Raw genomic sequence first — 23,479 nt, forward strand, 5'->3', positions numbered from 1 at the left:
ATTTTATAAATCCATTTTGTCTTAGTGGTCAAGTGTAAGCAACTGATTCGAAGAGGCCCTAGTTTGATTCTGTAAAATGCAATTCAATATAAAGTTTAAATGAGGTCGTTTTGGTTCATTTTTAGTATCTAAACACTCACATCAAAATGACACTGTTTTGGTATAGTTGTCTCATACCCGTTCAATAATAGTTTCCAATATACTATAGAAAAGAACAAAATACTCTCTAAATAAAGCAAATGTGGTGAAAAAATTCACATCCAAGATGTGTGTGAAAGGATCTAGTGAGAATTGACTGCAATGAATCATCTAAGTTAAAATGTACATCCTCTTCAATGATACTAAGTTGTGAATATTTATTTTTGGATGGATAATCTTTAAATATTAGATACAATGCTGCACCCATCCATCAGTAATGAGTTGAAGGAAACGAAGCATGAACTTGAAGATTCAGAAAAGACATGGGAATAAAAGGAAGAAGGACCAATGGCGGACAGCGAGGAGTAAATATTTAATAAGCAGTAGAGATGGAAGCGTAAAGCGATTTGACGATAAGAGACTGGAAGTGAACGGGCATGCAGTGGGCGCCAAGTCTCAAGGAGTTTTACACTGAGTGGATAAAAAAAGCTTTGGAGGACTGGAGCAAAAATAGTGGGTGTAGCTAGCTTATAGTATTTTATTTTTCTCCCCCTATTTAGGGCCTTGCTAACAAAGATTAGTGTTGGGCTTAATATTTCATAGTTAGGTCATTGAGTCCAAACTCGTCAATCCCCCTTGTCCTTGGTCATGGCAAAACTTTATATTGGACTTTCCACAATTGATAATATCAACATAAAAGAATTAGTCACTACCAAATCGAGTTCCAAACTATATTGGGAGCTGAGCCTGTGCGGGATCAATGATGAATTACTTAAAGAAATTCGAGCAGTCCCATATCCCTTGTGTGGGCAAAACGTGACATTCCAATTCAGGATGGATGTAGATTTTGGATCATATATTCCATGGTTGTATAATAGCTAAAGCGATCTAGGCTGAACTCCGTGTTGCACTCATGTTTTCTGACCTTTTCGAGCTCCCATTCAATGACTGGTTTGAGAGAAATTGAAGGTTACACAACACATTATTTGCCAAGTGCCCGGAGGTAAATATTATGCTACTAGAAGAATAGAATGCCAAGGTTTTTGGGGGTAATGTGTTCGCAAGTTCTATCTCATGTCACAGTCTTGCTACTGATATTCACTAGGCAATGCAGTAGGAAGTCGCGAGACTTGTTCGTGGTCCAGGATGGGTAGCTTGGCAGAAACCACCACCTGGAACCGCAGTTATCCATACCGATGGGGCCATGAGCCCATGAATGCGTTGCACTGGACGGATGCCTGTTAAGGAATGAACATGGCGATTTGATGCAAGGATTTTTTTTTATGGCGGAGTTATGGGGTGTGCAAGAGGGTCTTCGAGATTAACTAGATGAACTGCTTGTGGTGCAAAAATGCAAATGCTCTCTCGATCAGATGCGGTACATCATCCGTTAGTCACCTTGATCTATAACTGTCTAGCCCTGCTACAAGATCGGTGGGTGGTTGAGATTAGAAATATCTTTCGCAACTGCGTTGATTCGTTAGCAATATGGCTAAAGGAACTCTGCTGCCGTGCAGATGCCTCTGTGCAGGATTCGGTTCTTGTTTAACTTTTTGTGTCTCTCATTTGTACCAGAAAAAAAATGTTTCTCATTGTTAACTTGATTCATAAAATTTTTATGTGCTTACTAAATACATCCTATGGATTAGTTTAATATATGGTTTCATCAAACCCTTGAAATGTCAAAGCCTCATGGAACCTGTGATTTTATACTTGCCAATACAGAAAAACATCAGCAATTTGCAATCTTTCTCCTAAAAAAATGGTAACCGTTAAACGGGTAAATCACATGTTTAGTACCTAAACTATTACTTATGTTCCGTTTTAGTACTCAAACTTTATTTTATTTCAAAATCATACCTAACGTTTAGTTTATGTCTCATTTTGATACCTTCCATTAAAAACTTAACTTTGATATTGACGTGTAACCATAAGATAATGTCATGTCATCATTAAAAAAATTAAAAATTATATGTCAGCAGTTCTGTTAATTTTTTAACGATGAGTATCAAATTGAAACATAAACTAAACTGTTTAATAGATACTAGTCATAGCAGCACCCTATTTGGTTGATTGGGAAATTGAGTGAAAAACTAGGTTTGACATTTGAGGAATTTTTTGGTTTTATTTTAAATTTCTGGCAAACTGCTTAACTGGTTTCCTATCATTGTCATTAATGATGATTGTTGGGGTTGTTCATTAGTCAATGATGTTCGAATTTGGCTCAACTTTACCAGATGTATGGGGAATTATATATATTAATTGTAAAAGCGAGTTGCACTTTCCAAGCAATTAAATGGTTAGTCTGCTATTAGATTGTTGTTTTTGTCTACAGCATGGTGTTTTAGTTTGCTTGTTGATCAGTTCTTTTTGGCGTTATGAATTAGTTTACTTATAGCCATGTGAAATCAATGTACCTTGCAGCTTGAAGGCACTGAAAATTCAGTGTACCTTGAGGTTCTTCTGTTGTTTGCACATGGAACATGGAGTGATTACAAGAGTAAGTTGTAACCTATATTTATTGTTTGGTTAGAACTTCGTATTGAATTCAATACACTTGTTTCCTTTCTGTACCATAAGTTTTCCTTTTAAGAAAACTTGAAGATTATTAGTTGTAAAAAATTGTTGCCACTGTGTATGTTAAGGCCTATGTTGGGCAGTAAGGAGTCTGAATGTGTTATTCTACTTGATAGTTGATTTGAGCATGAAAAGTGGTCATTTAAAGATGTTTTGCCTCTTGTAAATGTTTAATATCTTAATTTTGTTTTTTTCTTGTGGCTAAAGTGGAAACTTACTGTTACATTGATTGTTAATGAGAAAAGCTACTGAAAATGATCATAATATATAGTTTTATTCGGATAATCTCATGAAAGAAAATATTACACTAATGTGATTATCCAAATGGCAATTTCATTGAGAAGTAATTCAAAAGGCATTACATTTAAATGAATTGTCTGGCTTAGTGCTTTGGCTTCTTTTTTTCCCGCTATTCTCCCTCTTGCTTCTATTATCTTCACTCAGACAGTGTTCGTCTGTTATGTTTATTGTTCCAGGCACAGTAGGCAGTGGAATGCCTTTTACTTACTTAAACTACTTTATATATTTCTGTCTTGATTATTCCTATTTTTCTCCTGCTCTTCATAATGCGATTAAGCAGGTAATAGCAGTAGTCTTCCTCAATTGCACCCGGATCAAGTTTTGAAGCTAAAGCAATTGACTGTCCTCACACTTTCTGAGGCAAACAAGGTATTCTCTGATATATGTAGGATTTTCTCATGTAAATATGCTATTTTCTGGTCTATTTTCGTTATAGTGGTTATAGTGCATTTTGATGCTCATTAATGACTCGTTTATATAATTTACTGCTTGACTTGATGGAACCGGTTCTTTAGACTCTCCTGAAAAAAAAATTATTTTATTTTCGGAATGTTGTTTCCCCTTCCTATTTGTGGGGAATATTTTTATGATATTAATTCTATAGTTTTTCCTTGGCTGCTTCAAGTTTGTTCACTTTTATTTGATATCTTCTCCAGGTTCTACCATATTATCAACTAATGCTGGAGTTAGATGTCACAAATGTCCGTGAACTTGAAGACTTTATTATCAATGAATGCATATATGCGGTATGTAGTTTGCTAGCATGATTCTTTAGTCCTTTTTAATCCAAAGATTTTACTCCAACACAACGTTCTTTAGCTACTGGAAGTCTGTATAGCAGCCTTGAAGGCCTTGCGGATTTGATGCTTTGATTTTGTTCAACATGACATGTGCTTTGTAAGAGGGAGGGTTGACTTTTAAGGGAAGCAAAAATTGGACCACTGTTAGACTGAGTGTGCTGATTGTTCATTCTTTTCATCCTTTTTGTTAGGGTATTGTGAGAGGAAAGCTGGATCAGATGCGAAGATGTTTTGAGGTACGAGTCATTACCTTTCAAGGCTTTTGTCTTTTCATTTCTTTTCTGTTCTTGCTTTTTGAAGTCTCCAACATTTGTTATGGAAGGTCCAATTTGATGCTGGGAGGGATTTGAGGCCAGGACAACTTGGGAGCATGATACAAACACCATCAAACTGGTAAAATCTCTAGTTCTAGTAAGGCATGCCTTTAAGGTCTCCGTCCATACTGATGTCTTAGTTGGTACTTTTTATTGTCTGCTGTTAGATTAGTTTCTGGCTTTGTTCATTAGAGCTAGCTAGTTAAATTAGCTCAATGGAAATGCAATGTTACATTTGATCAAATATCAGCTTATATATCTAACATCTGTCTATGGGTGTGAACCTAGGTTGGGTACACCATACAACTTACTTATTTCAATTCAAGAGAAGATAAAATGGGCTGATTCTATGAGTGAGTTGGACAAGAAACATCGGAAGGAGGTTGACGATAGGGTGGAAGAAGTAAAGAAGTCCATTTCTGTCAAGGTCGGTTGAATCCAGTTTTCCTGTTAACGTTGATTTCCCTTTTGCTGTAATTCAGTTTTAGAATATATATATATTTTTTTCTTGGTGATGCTGGTTAAGGTAGTTTTTTTTTTAATTCTTGCAAAATTGCATATAATTATTATACACAACAAAGGTCTAAGTAAAATGCATGACTTTTAACTGTATCAAGAATTAGCTTGCCATGAATTCGCTCATTCAATATCAAGATATGTTGGTAGATGTGGCTTACTTACGTTGTGACAGAAGTTACACACTTTAAGCAGACAGATGACGACTTTCGAGGGCTCGAGGAGATCTACTCTGAACCTGGTGGAGTGATGGACTATGAGGAAGACCGAATCCGTTCCAAGAGGTGATTTGTGTATCTGCTTCATTTAGTATTCTTTTGATATGCGCAAATATTGATCTTTACTGGGGAGGTGTAATGGTTTTCATGTTTTTTAAGTCATCGAACTTGGGGCAAGGGTGTGAAATGGTATGCCTCTTGCTACCAGGCCAAGTGGACTACTCGATTTTGTAATGAAATAAAATTTATTTAACCCATAATAAATGTTCAGTTTAGTTAAACAAAATAAAGCATACATTTCAAATATCTTACAGGTGGATGAAATGAGAGAGACTCGATTATTCCCAAAATATTAGGGTTTAGAAACCCCAATATTTCAAATTGTTTCTCCTCTCAAATTCTTCATTTTCCTTCAACTAGCAACTTCCAACCGATTACACAATCATATATTTCGAAGGTGAGTTGATTTTTTTTAATCAAATAATCAATTATTTCCTTAATTTCGAATGGGTTTTCAACTAATTTTTGTTAAATGTTTTGGGTTTGTGTGGGTTTTGAATGGGTTTTGTAGATTGTATGAATGGGTTGTTCAGAACCCTTGAACATTGTTGCATAGTTTTGTTCAAAATGATTTATTCTATGGGGTTGTATTTTACGCATAATTTTTTTTGTTTTTATTTGGTTTAGTTCGAAATGAACATTGTTTTGTGAATTCATTTAATTTAATAATTAATCTTGTTTGTATGTTTTGGGTTTTAGTAGAAATTGTCTAATGGACAGGTTCGAATCTCCAACCATCATTAGTTCTTCTTGACGATATTTCGTGTACGATGGTGAACCAAAAAAGTGTTATTGCAATAAATTGGCACCTAGGGAAATTTCATGGAGCGATTTAAACCCCGGAAAAAGGTATTACGGTTGCTCAAATTTTTCGGTAAGAATATGTTTATAATGACCTTGTATTAGTTAGCTTGAGATAAAGAATGTATGTACGATAAAGTGTTATTACATATATCGATTGATAAGGGAATATGTTTTTCCCCTTATTGTAGCACGGTTGTAGGTATTTTGAATGGTATGATGTTAGCATGCCAGAGCGAGCAAATCATTTCCTACGATAATTATGTGATAGTGAGCGAAATTTAATGAAAGAGAATGCAAGATTTAGAGGGCAGATTACAAGTTGTTCCCTTACTTCTACTGCTCAAATGAATAGTGTGTTGTTGGAAGAGAGTGAAAGTGAAAGTGTTCAAAGCAAAGTGAAAGAGATTGGAAGTGTGCAAAGTGAAGACAATGACAATGAATTAAAGCAAAAGATTAAGAGCTTGAAGGGAAAATCTAAAACAATGAAGAAAGAAAATGAATTTTATAAGACAATGTGTATTTGCTCAATGGTGTGTGTCATATGTATCTTTGTGGTAATTGTACTTGCAATAGGACTTTAGGTGTTTTGTTAAAGATTAAGTGTTTATGTATATCTATTATTAAGTGTTTGACTATTACTTATTAAGAACAAATGACTAAGCTTAGTGTTTTCTATTCTCTTGGCTTATGTTTTGATTGAAGTCCCTACCTACCACAATCGATTCTTCTTGTACATGTACTTCCTTAACCTAAGAAAGCTTGACAATGTCACCTCCAGTTCACTAAAACAAATTGTTATTTCTCCAAAGTTGCTTGAAGTTAAAGGGAAATATGTGAAAAATTATGTGAGAATCATTTTTCATTTATCCTTTAAAAATTTTCGGTTGATCTTTGGGTTCATTAATTAATCAAAAAGAAAATCATGATTCACCAATAACACAAATGTCATCAGTTTTTACTCAATAATTTTTTGGGTCAACGATTGCTGCAACTGCAAGCCATGGGCGAGTTAATTTGAAAATTTTATTTTCTTCATATATATATAAAACTTACCTTCACATTCTCCTATTTCCAAAATGTTCTTAGAGCACAATGAACACTAATATGCATCACCACATACTCGTAGAGGAATACCCAAAATGAATTTTTTTACTTACAGGTTTAAAGTTTTCCTTATTTAATACTTAAGATTAAACTCAACCTTTTGTGTCATTTCACATGCTTGCGGGAAGCTCAAAGGTATTCGATTATTTAACCATTGCTTAAACTGAAGAAACCAACAAAATTGGATTGGCCTAATCGAACAAGCTGGAAAAGTAATGTGATCATTTTAAGGGGCAAACCCTTGCCTATTTAATAGTTCACATGCAGATATTTGTGTTAAAAGGTATCTCATATCAAGTTAGGCAGATATTTTCCATACACAAAAAACATTACAACCCAAACATATACCCTAACAAAAAGTAGCACAACCAAAAGACCCATTCGATCAGACAATTCATTTATTCTTCTTTGGTGCTATTGATTCTTGAGTGCCCATAGGTTCCTCAGCTCCTCTCCTCGTCTTTAGTGCACTTGTACCAAACTGATAACATATCAGAAAATTAAAACATTATTTAATTTGTCAAAGAATTGAAATTCTTATTTAATATGTTCTTACATAGAATGTATGTTCTCCAATCCTCAAATTTGTGTAAAGGCATATCCCTTCATATCTTTTTTTCCTCATTGATCTATCAAAAGTAACACAGGTCTTTTGTTTCTTCTTTCCTTTCCTTGATACATGTGTTGGGTTTGATACAATCATTCTTGATGATCTTGTCGAAGAATTCACATCCCTATTGCTCTCCTGCAACAAAAAAAGTTTACTTTAGAAATCTAACATAACTTTAAGTTTTACACCAAACTCAACACATTAACTCTAAATACTTGGTTTGTAGTTTTAGATTGAGTACATGATATTTTATTATGACCTTGTCCTCCACAATTTTTACAAGTCATAATAAGACCAATCCTACTAATATGTTCATGCTTGAATTTTTTTTGTTCCTTCGATTTTTCTTAGGCCTTCCAGGCATATCTCTATCAACCGATGGAAGAACAAGGCCAATTCCAAATTTCTTCCAATCTTGAGGCCCATTAATAGATTACAAAACATATTTATATGCTTTATTGTATGTGTCTTTGTGATAATAGGAATGTAAAAACTCATTTGGGTCCCCACCAGTATGCCATATTGCTCAACAAGCATTGGGACACGAAATCCCACATAGTTGGCACCTTCTACAAATACATGTTCTTTCATTCAAGTCTACAATGTATTGTTTATTCCCTTTCTTTACCTCTGACACGTGTCGTTTTACTGTCAAAATAATTCAGACTTCTTAAAAATAAATAAATAAATAAATAAAGAGATAGAGTAGAGTAGGGAAGCAGGTTCGGTTCACAGGGACTCTGGTGTTTATGATGAAGTGGACTTTTTGATTTAGAAAATGATGAGATAAGGTAGAGTTTTGGATGAGATTAAATAAGGGGGTTTAAAAGTTGTTTTTAAAATAAAAAATAAGAATTAAATAAAAGAAAATAATTAAATAAATAATTTAAAGATATTGAGATAAAGAGAAACTTATATTAAAATTAGCCATGGACTTCAGCTTTACCTCAAATTCATGTTGATCCTCGGAATAGATTTTTGCTTCGGTTATTTGTCGGCTACAGTTTATAGGCCCAATCCCTGTAACTTGTTTTTCTCTCTCATGAACCGATAAACCAAAATCTATTTTTGGATATTAGTCCTTTACAAAGACTAACTAAATACGACTATCGTCGTTAGCACCAACCTGTTTTATAGATCTGGAAAAACCCGACTCGGGCTATGTCGCCTCAATGAGTATCTAGCCCGATCTCAATTTCCCTTAGCGGACTCCGTTAAGTGTGTTTACAAGAAGTCGAACTTGCTGCCAGCTGATTCTCCATCCCAACTGTAAATCAGAACAACTTTCGAACCAACAAGCTCTTTTTTATTTGAAAACGTTTTGATTTTAAAAAGATAGGTCAATTACCAATCTTATTCCTCCAGAAAATTAAGAAAATAACTCAAAGTTGTTTAGTTCTTTTCAATCCTCAAAATATGGATTGAGTCATCGCTTCAGCCCTTGTCTATGGAGAAATTAGCTAAGTATGGAAATCATACTTAGACTCTTTGAAAATAAAAAAAATAAAACAAAGAAGAACTTTGAAAAAGAAAAGAAATTTTTTTATTAAAAATTAGAGAAAGAAGAAGAATAATTTTTGAATGTCTATTTAGGTTTACCCTGAGAATGTATTTATAGTCTTCCAAATCCTAAAAATAAGAAAAATATGATTCCTAAAATAAAGAGATAATTCCTAATGAAAATATTTAAAACTATTTAAAATAAAATACTAAAAATAAAGATAAAATAAAATATAACTCTTAAAATATTAAAACTAAAATCCAAGAGATAAACATGGAATAAAAATAATCCTAAATATAATTCCAATTGTTTTATTCAAATTCAAACTTTAAATCTCCTAAGATATCTCTGCACGTCCACTTTTCCAGAAGGTGTTGGCTAGATCTTCTAGAAACCTATTATTGACTGGACCTTATAGAAATTGCCACGTCATACCATGTCATGCCCATGTCTCCAGCCGTGGCCAAATAATAAAAAAAATGTAGAATGCGCATTTTTTACTACTAATTCTTGAAAGTAAGATCATGCACGAAAATATGCATAATACAACCAAATCAAAAACAATAAATCCACAAGATCGAAGAATTAACGAGCAAATATTATCGATTTAGAACACTCATCATCTCACATACATTACCTCCATTCCAAATCATTCTCCACTTAATGTTGTTTTTCTTCATGATGTTAAATTTTTTCTTGATTAATGGCCCAAAATTGTACTTCCATGTAGTCAAGAATTTTCGTTTTTCAACTATTCTTGTCATTATCTCGACTCGAATCTCTTCAAGCATTGTAATGATGCTCTTGTACCTTGCATCAACAATGCTCGAATTAAAAGCCTCACATAAATTATTGTCCATTATATCTGACTTGGCATGCATCATTTGAAAGGCCTTGATCCATATTTTCTCTTTTTTGCTAAACAATTCAGTAGCAAGTATGCTATCAATCTTTGATAGTGCATCTTTGTTCTCCTCCCATTCTCTCTCAGTCGTGGACTTCACAATTTTCCAAAAGGCAAACTGATATGCTTTTGCTATCTTCTTTCTAATCCAATTTGCAAACACATGTCGAGTACAATTCTGATGTTCTACTAATGGTAGAACATCATTTACAACAATCTTAATACACTGTCAAACAAAATTTTACTTAATTTAAGATTTTATTCAATTATCATATAACAATATCTAAACACTGCGTGTAACTAATTTTAGTTTCCAGACAAATATCCTTTTCAATTGATCTAAAATATTGCATTAGAAATAAACAAACAAGTTTTTTTTGTAGACCAATTGCAATTAGCAATTAATACTACAGTGGCAATTGAGATATATCAGCAAGTGATATAACATCACCCAGTCAAACTATTAACAGTAAACCAACAACTAGCATCAAGTAAATTTAATAAATTTAATTACCTTATGTTGGTCATTGATGATGGTGTAGCCAAATCCATCATCTAATCCTAAGTCTACTGCCACTATACTTATAAAACAAGACCAAGAATATATGCTTTCACCCTCGACAACAGCCCATGCAATAGGGTACATCTGTTCATTGCCATCTCTCCCAACAATAGACAAAAGTATGCCTTTGAATGGACCCTTAAGGAAATAACCATCTAGACCGGTTATAGGCCTACAATCTTCTTTCCAACCTCTCTTCATAACATCAAAGCATACATAAAATCATTTAAAGTGAGGTGGAGAATTATTTGACACCCTATTTACTGTCATCTTTATTGTACTCCTTGGATTCTTTGCCCGTAACTCATCTGCATAGTCCCACAAGTTAGCAAATTCTTCCTTCATGTTTTAACCCAACCTTGATGTCACCAAATTCTTTGCCCGTCGACATTTACTCAACTTAACATTCACATGTATTTCATATTACATCCTTTTTTGTATCTCTTTAAGCTTAATTTTTGGGTGGTCTTGAATAGTATCTTCAAAATGTTCAGTAATTACCTTAGCAGTCACCATCCCGTTACTAAAACTAGCAGGGAAGTTGTGTTCATCAATGAAAGTCTTAATCTGTAGACTCTCTGCCATCTTATTTTTACTCACATAGATTCTCCATGGATAACTTTTAGATGTAATACATTTGTAACCAGTCCTATTAGTTTCAGAATGTACAATTCTCAACTCTCTTCTACTGCATCTTAAGAATTGTTTGCCATTTATAAATAACATCCCCAAACAGAAATGAGAACTCTATTTATTTGGGTTGTAAATAGGATATCTTCCTCTTTTCCTAGCACATTCTTCATGTTCATCATCATCTGACCTAATCAAACTCCCATGGTCATCATTGTTATAGTAATCAGTATCATTCCCGCCTACACCTTCTGTAACTCCATTATTTCCTTCTCCATCTACTGTCTCATCATGGATCTCAGTGTCATTTTCTATTGAACCACTATCATTTTCCTTATCATGTTTTTTACCTTTAATCTTCTCTTTTCCAGATTGTAGTTCATCATCATCTTCACCGTCAGATAAATATGGTACATCCATAATATATGTATTTTTTCCTCACTATCATTATCTTCATCATCTTCACTTGTATTCTCAGTTAAATAGACACCCTCACCACCACCACCAGCATCAATACCACCCTCTCCTTCAGCAGCAACATCCTGAACACCACCCTCTCATGCAGTAGTATCCTCAACACTACCCCCATCACACTCAAAACCACCTTGTTCTGTAGCATCTCCAATATCATCAAGACCATCAGCATCAATTACATTTTCAACAACCCTCTCAGCAGCACAATCATCAACACCCTCACCGGTAGTTATTCGTAAAATATCATCAACAATAATAGGGGTGTCTACTTCATGTTCAACATATATGTCTTCAAACCCATATATTACCCAATAATTCAACATGGCAATTATATTTGTATCATCCCAAAGCACCCTAAGATTATCTTGTAAACGACCACTAAATGGTTCATAGAAGTATATAATTTGGATAGTATTAAATGTAACGCATTTTGAATAATTTTACAAACTTCAAAGTACGAAATTTTATCTTGATCCTCTTTCAACCTAATCAACTCACCACCTACATATCGTACGTATGGATCACGAACAAATTTTCCACCAACATGCAAATTCATGTAATACTCCTTATCCTCGTCATTTGTATTTTAATAAAAAAATATGAATGTTAGCATGCACATTGAGGGACCCAAAGCAATAAAAAACAAACAATGGATGCATGCATATGGAGGGACCATTTTCCCAGTAAAAAACCAAACATGCAGTCCCCACAACTGATATACCCTACAAAATGCAGTCCCCACCGATGATATATTCATGAAATTTTGATTTCCATCTTCGATTCATTACTGGAAACCCAAATAATAAAGGCACAAACCCAAATATATATCGTTTTGTGCAAAACCCAATTCGAAAAAAACCCTAACAGATTTTACATCAATTTGTACGGTTATTAACAACCTACAAGTTAGCAAACCCAAATATTTAACAAATGATTCGAGACAAAGGTAGAAACCAAAACATTTAACCAAACCCATTGATCCTAAACAAACCCAAATATTCGAGGTTTTTCTTTAAAAACTAAACTCACCTTCTATTGCATCTGAGATGGAAAGATTGAAAGGGGAAAAGATTCGGAATTTGTTATTGATTCGAATTTGATGGAGATGAAATTGAAAGGGGATATGAGATTAGGGTTTCAAATCGATTTGAATTTGGGAATACTTGGGTTTAGGGGAAAATAAGATTAAACGTAGATGTCTGTGGGATATTTGAAACGCATATTTTATTTTGTTTAATTAAAATGAACATTTACTATGGGTTAAATATGGTTTTGTTTTATTACAAAACCGAGTAGTATACTTAGGGATGGCAACGGGACGGGTTCGGGCCGGGTATTGGTCCCCCCGTCCCCGTCCCCGTTTAAAAAACCGGTACCCGTCCCCGTTTAAAAAACCGCGGGGATTTAAACGGTGATCCCCGTCGGGTAATCGGGGAAAACCGCGGGGAAACGGGTATCCCCGTTTAGCATAAACGGTTATTTAAACGGGTATTGGGCCTAGAATCGGGCCGGGTATATATATATATATATTTAAATTAAATATATAAATATATATTTTTTATTTAAATTAAATTTATTAATATTATATATATATATATATATATATATATATAATTATTTTTAATATTTATCGGGTCGGGTATCGGGGCGGGTAATCGGGGCGGGTAATCGGGTAATCGGGGCGGGGATTACCAAACCCGTCCCCGTCCCCGTCCCCGTTTAAAATAAATGGGTTTTCCCCATCCCCGTCCCCGTTTATCATCCCCGAACCCGACCCGTTTAATTCGGTTTTCGGTTTTCCCCGTCGGGTTCGGGTTTTTTTGCCATCCCTAAGTATACTTGGCCTGGTGTGTAACACCCCCAACCCGTACTCGACTCGGATACAAGTCCAAGATGTCACATTGACTTTTTAAAACAATATTCTTACAAAATATCAAAACATTTGAACTTATATTAAGAAAATACAATAATATACTATTAAATTATGCTTCATTATAAAATTTAAGTCAAATATGTATTTATGAACAATACTATACGATATGAACAGTACCGTGAACAGTGAAATTTTTTTAATATAAATTGTGTATCGATGCACTGCTACAGTAATTTCGTAAAAATATGTATACACTCGTAAAAATCTATGCTTTATTCCTATAAAATTTATCAATTACATATACGCATTTAAAACATTACAAAACTCAATCGTATGACTTTTCAAAACCGATTAGAACATATCGGATTTAATCCTTTATTTACATGCCAACCACTTTCTTTATTACAAAATACATAATATACGTTTCTTTTCTAATATGATCTTTGGAAAGGAGAAACTGACATGTCTTGCATAACTTTTATCAATCTTCCTCTGCTCAAAACCTACGCGTGAAACAATCACACGCTAAGTCGTTTACTTAGTGAGGCATATAACATATAATGGAAACCATAAAACATTTCATAAAGAAATACACTAAACATCACATAATTCATATCAAATGTATGAGAATTTATTACGATCATATCATATAAAATCATATATCATTTCTGTAACATATACCTACATACACATATATCCTTATCAACACATTTAACATTTCATATTCATTATCATTAATTCTTTTTTATCATATAAGCATATGTTGAACATTTCCATATACATTATAGAACACATATATCATCTCATAACAAAACACACATAACATCATATAATTCATTTAACGCATTTCGTATCATCAAAACATATACATCATATATATATATATATATATTGTATTTGATATTATCTCTTTATTAGCCCATGGTACACTGGTGAGAATTGAAGGTATGTGAGTACATTGAGGTTGTGCACTAATGTTGTCACCACAGCTCGTATAAATTCCCACTAGGGGCACTGGATATTTATCCCGAAGGTCCACGTAGAAATGTCCCGAAGGACCACTATGTCTCAAAGGACCATATATCGCATATCTCCCAAAGGACCACTCCTTAAGAACCGTATACATAATACAATGAACCAAATAAGTGTACCGAAGTACCACATACATGTTCCACGGAATTACATATATGTCCCGAAGGACCATGTAGAATTGTCCCGAAGGACCGCGTAGACCCTCTACTCTTGGCATGCCAACTATGCCTATAGCTCTCGTATCATATAACATGTGCATTATCATTTATGTCATTTCACATATTTATATATGCACATAGTTCACTTATACGTAGAACATTTTCATATGATTCACTTTCACATGTCACATATTTCATATCACTTTTCATGGAATCACGTAGGTTATTTCATATGGCTTATATCATTTCTCCTTTGTTCATATACATGTCATATATACATCACATAGCACATAAGATAACATATCATGTATATCACATAGTTGCTAACATATTTTTCATATATATATATATATATATATATATATATATATATATATATATATATATATATATAAATTCATGTAGTTCAATATCACATATTGCATATAATAACATATGACACCTATACACATTTTCATGTACTCATGCACACATAAATATCACATAACATTTTAGAGATTACTACTTACCATAATAACTTTGTCACTGACTCATTGCAAGCCAATGTTTGATTGATAATATTAGTACAATTAAATTGCACTCACCTTAGCCTTGCTTTGATTCAATCCTAATTTTTTGATTGTTCCGGAACTTGTTCAGGTTTAATGTCTACATAACCATACATTTTAAGGTAATTATCAGATATCTACACCTTGTAATTTGATACTAATAGCCTAAACGAATTTAATATACCCATATTCACTTTTTCCTTTAGGGGTGTATCGATGCTCTATGGGTGCATCGGTACACAAAATAGCTTCGAAATTCCCATGCATCGATGCACCCCTTAATGCATCGATACACCTTCAATATTGTCTTAGTGCATCGGTACACACTCATAGTGCATCGATGCATCTGCCCAGAATAGGTTATTTCATCCGAAAATCATCAACACTTCATCCAAATTTTCATGTATAAAATCCTTGTTGTGCTACTAAATTCATCTATAACAACTTTAACAATTTCCTATCATTCCAACACCTTATAATCTTCCATATTTCATCCAAATTCTTAAGGCTAAGAATCATACCAAAATTTCCATGTTTTCCAATCTTTGATTTAACACTTATAACTTCTTATTCACACCTATGACAAGTCAAATTTAGTTTCAAATTCAACTTATCAACTCTTTTCTAAAAATTCACTTAAAAACTCATTTTCTTTAATCTTTCATAACTTCTTCATCTTTTGATTTTAAGATAACTTAAGCTTTCCTTAAGCTTAGTTATCATCTAATGATCAAAACTCACTCTTAAAATTAACAAATAATCAACAAAATAGAAAACTCACATTTGCTCTAGCTTGGGCACGTTGGAGAAGAAGAAAGCAAAAGGAAGAAGATAACTCTCTTCCCCCCACGTGAATCATTTATATAAAGGGAGAAATATCTTTCTTGTCAAATGACCATTTTGCCTTTTAATTCCTTTGATAATTACTAACAACTTTAAGGAAATATTTCGAAATAAATCATTGCACTATTCAACTATTCTACTTTAATTACTAAATTCTAAAATTTTACAATTTGATCACTAACCCGGTATTGAGGATGTTACATGGTGGCAAGAAACATACCATTTCACGCCCTTGCCCAGGTTTGAGTCCCCTTCCAGACAAGATAATTTTTATTCATTCTTCTAAATTCACACCAATATTAATTTTTTAACAAAAAATCTAACGTATCAATTCCATGTCAGCATACATTAGTGACATGGACACGTCACGTCATCATTTGTGTCCACATGTGCTTGCTTAGTCAGCTGAAGGCGTTTACTGTCAGTTGACTAACTGTTTCCATCCAACGAGTGACTTTTGAATCAAAATAAAATGTTGAGGGGTTAAATATTCCCCAAAAAAACAATAGGGGAAAATTTGTATATACTGTCAAATGTTAGGGGTATTTGTTTGCATTATGCCTATATATATAATATAGTTAGGAGTTATACTTCAGATATATTTCCTGTTAGGAGATATATTTGAAAAACACATAATTTTATCACGTTTTTGAAGTGTTTCTTCGATGCTTTGCCTTTGCATTCAACAATATTATTCCAGAATTGACCAGGTTGTCTCAAATATCCTCTTTTTGAAATATTTCACAACCAAAACCCCATTAATCTAATCTAATTTTAAAACTACATTGTCTCCTGCATGACATTTTCCAAAAAAACGACCATTAAACTTAACATGAAACAAACCACCTCAGTAATTAGAGACTTGTTACTGTTTTTTATATTCTAGGTTCGAATATCACGTTTGTAGGTATAAACTTTTATTGTCAAAAAGTTAAAAGTCCTTAAATAAATACTATTTTATATTTATCCATATTTATATATAAAAAAAACTTAATTTGATGTTTCGTTAGTCTTAATTTTCTCTGAAAAATATAATTTTATTTTAGAAATCATAAATGTTCACATGTGAGATTTTATTATATTATTTAAGTTTAAATACACCATTGTCCCGTAAAGTATATTATTTGAACCGAGTTACCTCCTAAAGTATTTTTGAGATATTTTGTCCTCTAAAATTTAAATCGTTACCTCGTTTGCTCCAAACCGTTAACGTTATTAAAAAAAAAGAAAGGGCAAATTATATATTTAGCCACTCCATTATTCTCGCGGTTCTGTTTTGGTCATCCAATTATTTTTTAAAAAAATATAAGTAGACTTAGGGTTTTGTTTCATTTTAGTCACCTAATTTTATAAATTTATTTTTTTAATTGATTATATATAAGAATAAAATTAATATATAAGAGTTCAGTTTTATCTTTTAACATATAAAATATTATAATATTAAAATACACCACTCTCAGTTCTTTGTTGCCATTCCAATTCCACCAAATTCAATCTTTAATTTTACATTTTGAAGTTTAAAATAATAACAAAAAAGGTAATAATAGCAAATTCTTGGCCAAGACCCATACTATAATCAATATTTGATACTAGCATCTTTTTTCCATTCCTGAAGTTGTGATTTCCTTTTGCTAGGTTTATATTTTTATTGTTTCAATAAGCTTTAAGTCCTTCAACTGTAAGCACCGAGAGAATACCTAAGACAAGCTTCACAGTTAAAATCAATTTGATCACTGATCTTCTGCAATTTCTGCAACATTTTGATATGTCAGTTATGTAAGTTTATTTTGCAACAAGCTCTATTTGATTCATGTATGTATATGTATGTATCTATTTTTGTATGTATACTTTGAAATTTATAATCTAATATCTTGAAATTTTGCATGTATGTCACTTGAAATGGAGAAACATCCTTGAATTCTCGTGAACTGTATTTTCATGCTCTTATTTGAATCTTGAAATCATTTGCTGTCAAATTACAGGCTAATTTATTCCTTGTTTCAGTTTGAACACACAATATATATGACTGTGGAATGATGATTAGAGGAAGAGGATGATTTCAAATTCAAGAGAAAAGGGTTGTTTTCAATCAAAGCAAGAAGGCGAAATCAACAGTGATGGCAGCAAGGTCTCCAAGGTTCCATCGAGTTCGACTCGGTGGTCAGGGTTTTGGAATCCGAGGATCGTCCGATTGCCGCATTCTTTCGGCGGGAAGGATCGACATAGCAAAGATTGTATGGTGATAAGGCGATTAATAAGGGACCGTCGGATTAGGCTTTCAGTGCCGACCACAATTCAACTATACGATTGGCAAACTCAGCTAGGCCTTAAGCCTAGCAAAGTTTCCGATTGGTTGCTTGAAGCAACAAAAGATGATATTGATAAGTTCCCATCACTTCAGTTTCATCCGCCATTGATGGAAAACAATCCATCTCAATCATCTTCTTTTGCACCTTTTTTGGATCCAAATTTGATATCAATGCATGGGATTTGAAGAGAAAAAATGCAGGTTGAAAGGGAAAATATTACAGACACGAAGGGAAAATGGATCAAAGAGCAAGAAAAGCTAATTTCCCATTAAACAATCATGGTCCAGTTGTTCAACAACGGGGATTCCAATTCCATGCCTTACAACACTTACAATAACTATTATTGGGAGCTTCTTTGAATATATCTTTGTCGTCGTTTCAGTTCGGAAGTCATGGATTCCATCACCAACCTGAAAATTACTTCAGTGCACCGTCACTTTTTCTGACATACCCTTCTTATGGGAGGACGATTATAGGTGATAATAAATCATTTCACATTATTGAACTCAAAACATCACAACATTTACATGAAAAATAAATCGAATCAAATTGAGTGATCAAAATGAAATAAAAACTTAAGGTTAGTGATGATTTTGAAATTAAAAAATAATTCAGTGGCCAAAATAGAACCATAAATATAATTGAGTGACTACATTTGTAATTTACGCTTTTTACCAGAGTTAACTATTTAAGGAAAGGAGATAACAATTTAACTGTTAAGGGGTAAATCATTTTAAAGAAAGGGCAATTTGGTACACGTGGTATACGTGAGTAGAGATGGGTATACGAATTATCCGTCCGTTCAGTTTGTGGGTTTTAGTGGTGCGGGCTTAAACGGAGCGGTTTAAAAAGGCCGTAATTATAAACGGTTTGAATTCTAAGGCCGCGGCCCGTCCATTTAACTCTCGGGTTAAACGGGCTTACCTGCGGCCCGTTAAATAAAAATAATTTTAAATGTTTTAAATGTAATAAAAATAATGTTCTAACTTGTTACACATTTAAAAATGATCCAATAACTTGAAAAGGAAGATAGCACCGTCAAAAAATAAATAATATTTAAATTTTATTTTAAATAGCCGAAAATGATTATAAAATAATATTTTTTTAAATTTTTTAATCATTAATATATATATAACGATATAATTACTTAAACTCAAATTAAAAAAAAACAATATTCACTTATATCACCAAATTGAAAACAAATAAAACAATAACTACATTATACTTTTATAAAATACGATTATTTAATGCTATAATATGAAGACACAGAAGTGCCTGGAAGCATAAATTCAAACAAAAAAAATTCAAACAGAAAAATTCAACAAAGTAAAACATTATACAAATCTAACAAATTTTCTTTTGTAAAAGCCTTTAAAAGTTGAAAAGTATGTTTTCAATTTTTTCTTTTACTTTTCTTTCTTATTTTTAATCCAAATATTACATGTCATGTGATATATTATTAGAATATCATGTGATTTTTTATAATTAAAGAACGAAATGAATAACACTTCATGAAAAAAATAAAGGTCAAAATTAAATTAAAAATCTTTAAATACCAAAGTGATAATGATGTAAATTTTTTAAAACTAAAATACTATATAAATCTTTTAATTTTTATTTTTTAAAATGAATAATATTTTGATACATTGTAAATGAAAAAAAAAATATCAAGCACCTGTAGAATTATGACAAATGTCCTAATAAATTTAAGAACTACAATGGTTATAAGTAACATCATATTTATAGGTAATTTATTTTCTTTTTCTATAAAATTCTTTAAGTTTATTTTCTCTAACATTTTATAAATTTTAAATTAAGCGGGCTATTGCGGGCTTCGCGGGTTACCCACGGTTATACCCATTAAACCCGTGGGTTTAACGGTCCGGGCTAAAAAACCTGTAATTTAAACGAGCTTTAGTTTTTGATGTCTAAAACTTACATAGATCGCGGGTTAAACGGGTAGCTCGCGGGCCTTAGCCCATATACCCACCTCACGTGGGGTAACGGCGCATTTAATACTATATAAGATTTGGGAACTTGGAGTAACATGTGGAATTATGAACTAATTATAGAAAATCAACGTGTGAGCCATCTTTCAGATATTCAATTGAAAAAATAAATAAATTTTAATGTATAAATCATCAATAAAATAATTAATTAATTAAAAAATAAATTTTAAAATAAACATCAACCCTCCACGGCTTGCCCCTAAACAGAAGTATAAACTCCATCAAACAAAACATTGGTTGGACTCAGAAATGGTCTGCAATTATCCACCTTTTCAATCTAAAAACCTGATGCTGTACTTTACAGGATATTTCAATGAATGTTCACACTTAGGGATACTTAAAATACACGAATTTGAAAGGTTTCGACTCGATCTTATTTTATAAAGATGATTTTTTTTTTTTAATTTTGGGATACGGATTGAGACAATACATGTTATATGCTAGGGGTGTGTAAATCCGGGTACATAATTTTTGGGTACCAGAACTTTCGGTTCGACGATTTCTCGGCCCGTGTCCCGACCCGGATTTTACGGGTACTAGGTAATCAGGTACCTGGTACCTGATTTTTTTATTTTTATTTTCAAAATATTAATTTTAAAAAAATATACACAAATTTAAATGTTCGAAACTTCGAATTACATACTCTAATATCCGAGCATAAAATTTAAAAGTTCGAAATACAAAATCTAATAATCCATAATATAAATAACTCATTATATTTTATATAATTATATATAAAAAATAAAAATAAAAATAAAAACTAACCGGGTACTCGGGTAACCGGGTACCCGGAAAAACTAGATTTTGTGACCCGGGCCCGACCCGGGAAATGTCGGGCCGGGTACCCAACCCGGCCGGGTAATTTTTTTTTAGAGAATTACCCGGTTTTTTTAAATCCGGGTCGGCAGGTCAACGTGTCGGGTCAACAGGGTCGGGTAATTTTGCACACCCCTATTATATACTAAGTACGTTTGGAGGGGGACGAGACAGGATTTAAGATAAAAAATTATTGACCCGACCCGACCTAGTATAAAATATATAATATATTTAAGAGTTTAAATATTTTTATTTTTATAATGTTAAAATATATTATTTAATTATTAAAATATAGTAAATTATTATAAAAATATATTATTTTAATCATTTAAAATATAATAAATGATTATAAATATATTATTATAAAATATATTATTTAAATTATTTAAAATATTGATATATTTGGGTCGAGATCGAGTTTATAGTATAAAAATCGAGACTGATTTAGGCCATGGAAAAACCTAAAAATTATCGTGACAGGGTGAGATCTGGTATTAATAAAATATTTTCGAGTCGGGTTGAGACATCTGGAAACCCGACCCGACGTGCCCAGTGGCCATTCTTATTCACACTGCGCCTCCAATCATTATTTTATTCAAGTGCCCCATTTTAATTTTTTAATCACACGTTGTCTTTCTTTTGTTAAACAATCATAAGGCTCCAAAACGTATATTAGTTATTTATTTCTAAATGCATGTAATAATTTTATTTCTTTGTTACTTCCCATTAACCAATTTCTTTATTTAAATGCTGAAAGTAACACGCGCTTTTAATTAATCCATCTACAGGGGCCTCTTTTCTTTTTTCTAACTCTAACCATAACCGTTAATATTTCATCTAATTTAAGCTTAACATTTATATATAGCTTTTTTTTAATCCTAAACTAAAGGCATAATTATATATTCTTCTATCACCATTAATATAAGGAATTAGTCACCTACGATTATATAAGAAAAAAAAAATGAAAAACTCTAACAATAGCTATATATAAACAAATTTGATTACTACGACAAATGAACCACAATAATATATTAAACTAGTAAAACACCACCGAAAAACGCAAATCAGATTTAAATATCGTGAGAAAACTATCTACGAACGTAAGTTGCATATCCAAATCCAATTCAATGATCCAAAACATGGAAGATCAATGGGATAACAAATTATCACTATCTTGATCAATAGCAAAGATGTCAAATTTAATCTTGAAAAAAGAAGAAGAGAAAAACAACCAAACAACGGTAAAAGAATGCTCAAAAACGTGTAAAAAAACATAGTGCAATAATAATGCTCAAGTTTTATTTAACAAATACTAAATTGTTTTAAATCGCGGTCGCATTCGTGTTTTCGGTTATTTTGGATTTATCGTGATTGCGGCCGTCGCGGGTAACTCAAACAGAGACAAAACCGATATATCGCGGACGAAATCGCGGTCGCGGACCTTTTTTTTGAAACCCTGCTCTGTGCAATGAAAACCTCCTCGCATTAATCGAAAGGGCGTGTATCATTTCCAAATAATGACATGATCCGTGCATCAATTTCTATTACCATATTTTAGTTATCAGAGTTGTGATAATTCAGTAAACTGATGTATTCAGAAGAATTATTGTGCAACATTCCCAAACAAAAGGTAAGGTCTTAATCACCCTTATCTTGAACATAGCTTAGAATGGTTTTGTAACCCTCTAGACCCGGCCTATGCGTTTCGACTAAGTCTAGTGGATCACATTATGATTATTAAAGACATTTTTCGCAACCGTTATTCCATCAATATAAAATCACATTATAAATAACATGAAATTATAAACAAATTATACTATCAAAATCCAACTCGTAAATATAGTACAAATAAATAATAATTTAATTTAAAACATGTCTTCAAATTCAAAATCACAATAAACCGAGCAGTATTAGCAAAAGAGTTATCATTATAAAATCTGATATTTTAAAATAAGGTCCATGTCACCAAAATAAAGTCAACTTGCCAGATAAAAACATTACAATCTGATTTACTTCAAGAGATATGTTGATCCTCTAAGTGCTCGAACCAAGGTATCTAACCAACAGTATCTGAAAGGGGGAAAACATTTTCAAAAGGTGAGCTAGGCTCAGTGTGTCCCAACATTTCCATAAAATCACAATAGGTACAAATCATAGTCCAGTAATCTCACAAATTCGTAAAAGAGTTAACTTTTTGAAAATCATAGTTTAAACCCTTTTCTGGTACACCATCAGTAGTTCCCAAAATTATTTTCCATATAGCTTACTTTATGCACATAGCAAAAAGAAAGCCGACTTAAGGATAGGCTCTGAAGCTTGTATCCTTAAGCCCAAGTCAATAAGTCCATATAGCTTACCCTAAGCACACAGCAAAGGAAA

The 23,479-nt window shown here is 32.7% G+C and overlaps 2 protein-coding genes across 2 annotated transcripts; both read left to right on the plus strand.

Moving 5' to 3' along the window:
- Positions 1–1,284: 1,284 nt before the first annotated feature.
- On the plus strand, positions 1,285–21,560 carry LOC120201487 (COP9 signalosome complex subunit 7-like). Its single transcript, XM_039202084.1, has 10 exons — positions 1,285–1,378; positions 1,512–1,675; positions 2,563–2,638; positions 3,296–3,384; positions 3,672–3,761; positions 4,007–4,051; positions 4,138–4,208; positions 4,418–4,556; positions 4,841–4,938; positions 21,549–21,560. The coding sequence occupies exons 1-9, from the start codon at positions 1,285–1,287 to the stop codon at positions 4,931–4,933; spliced, it is 861 nt and encodes a 286-aa protein (XP_039058015.1). The 3' UTR covers positions 4,934–4,938; positions 21,549–21,560.
- On the plus strand, positions 18,020–18,460 carry LOC120201488 (transcription factor TCP5-like). The gene has a single exon (XM_039202086.1). The coding sequence runs from the start codon at positions 18,020–18,022 to the stop codon at positions 18,458–18,460; it is 441 nt and encodes a 146-aa protein (XP_039058017.1).
- Positions 21,561–23,479: the final 1,919 nt, after the last annotated feature.

This window comes from Hibiscus syriacus, unplaced genomic scaffold (assembly GCF_006381635.1).
Source record: "Hibiscus syriacus cultivar Baekdansim isolate YM2019G1 unplaced genomic scaffold, ASM638163v2 tig00007387_pilon, whole genome shotgun sequence".
Classification (NCBI taxonomy): domain Eukaryota; kingdom Viridiplantae; phylum Streptophyta; class Magnoliopsida; order Malvales; family Malvaceae; genus Hibiscus; species Hibiscus syriacus.

Coding starts and splice junctions, on each gene's coding strand:
- LOC120201487 (XM_039202084.1), top strand. CDS start 1,285: ATGGGTAGCTTGGCAGAAACCACCACCTGGAACCGCAGTTATCCATAC. Junction 3,762..4,006: donor TCAATGAATGCATATATGCG/GTATGTAGTTTG, acceptor CCTTTTTGTTAG/GGTATTGTGAGAGGAAAGCT. Junction 4,557..4,840: donor AGAAGTCCATTTCTGTCAAG/GTCGGTTGAATC, acceptor CACTTTAAGCAG/ACAGATGACGACTTTCGAGG.
- LOC120201488 (XM_039202086.1), top strand. CDS start 18,020: ATGATTTCAAATTCAAGAGAAAAGGGTTGTTTTCAATCAAAGCAAGAA.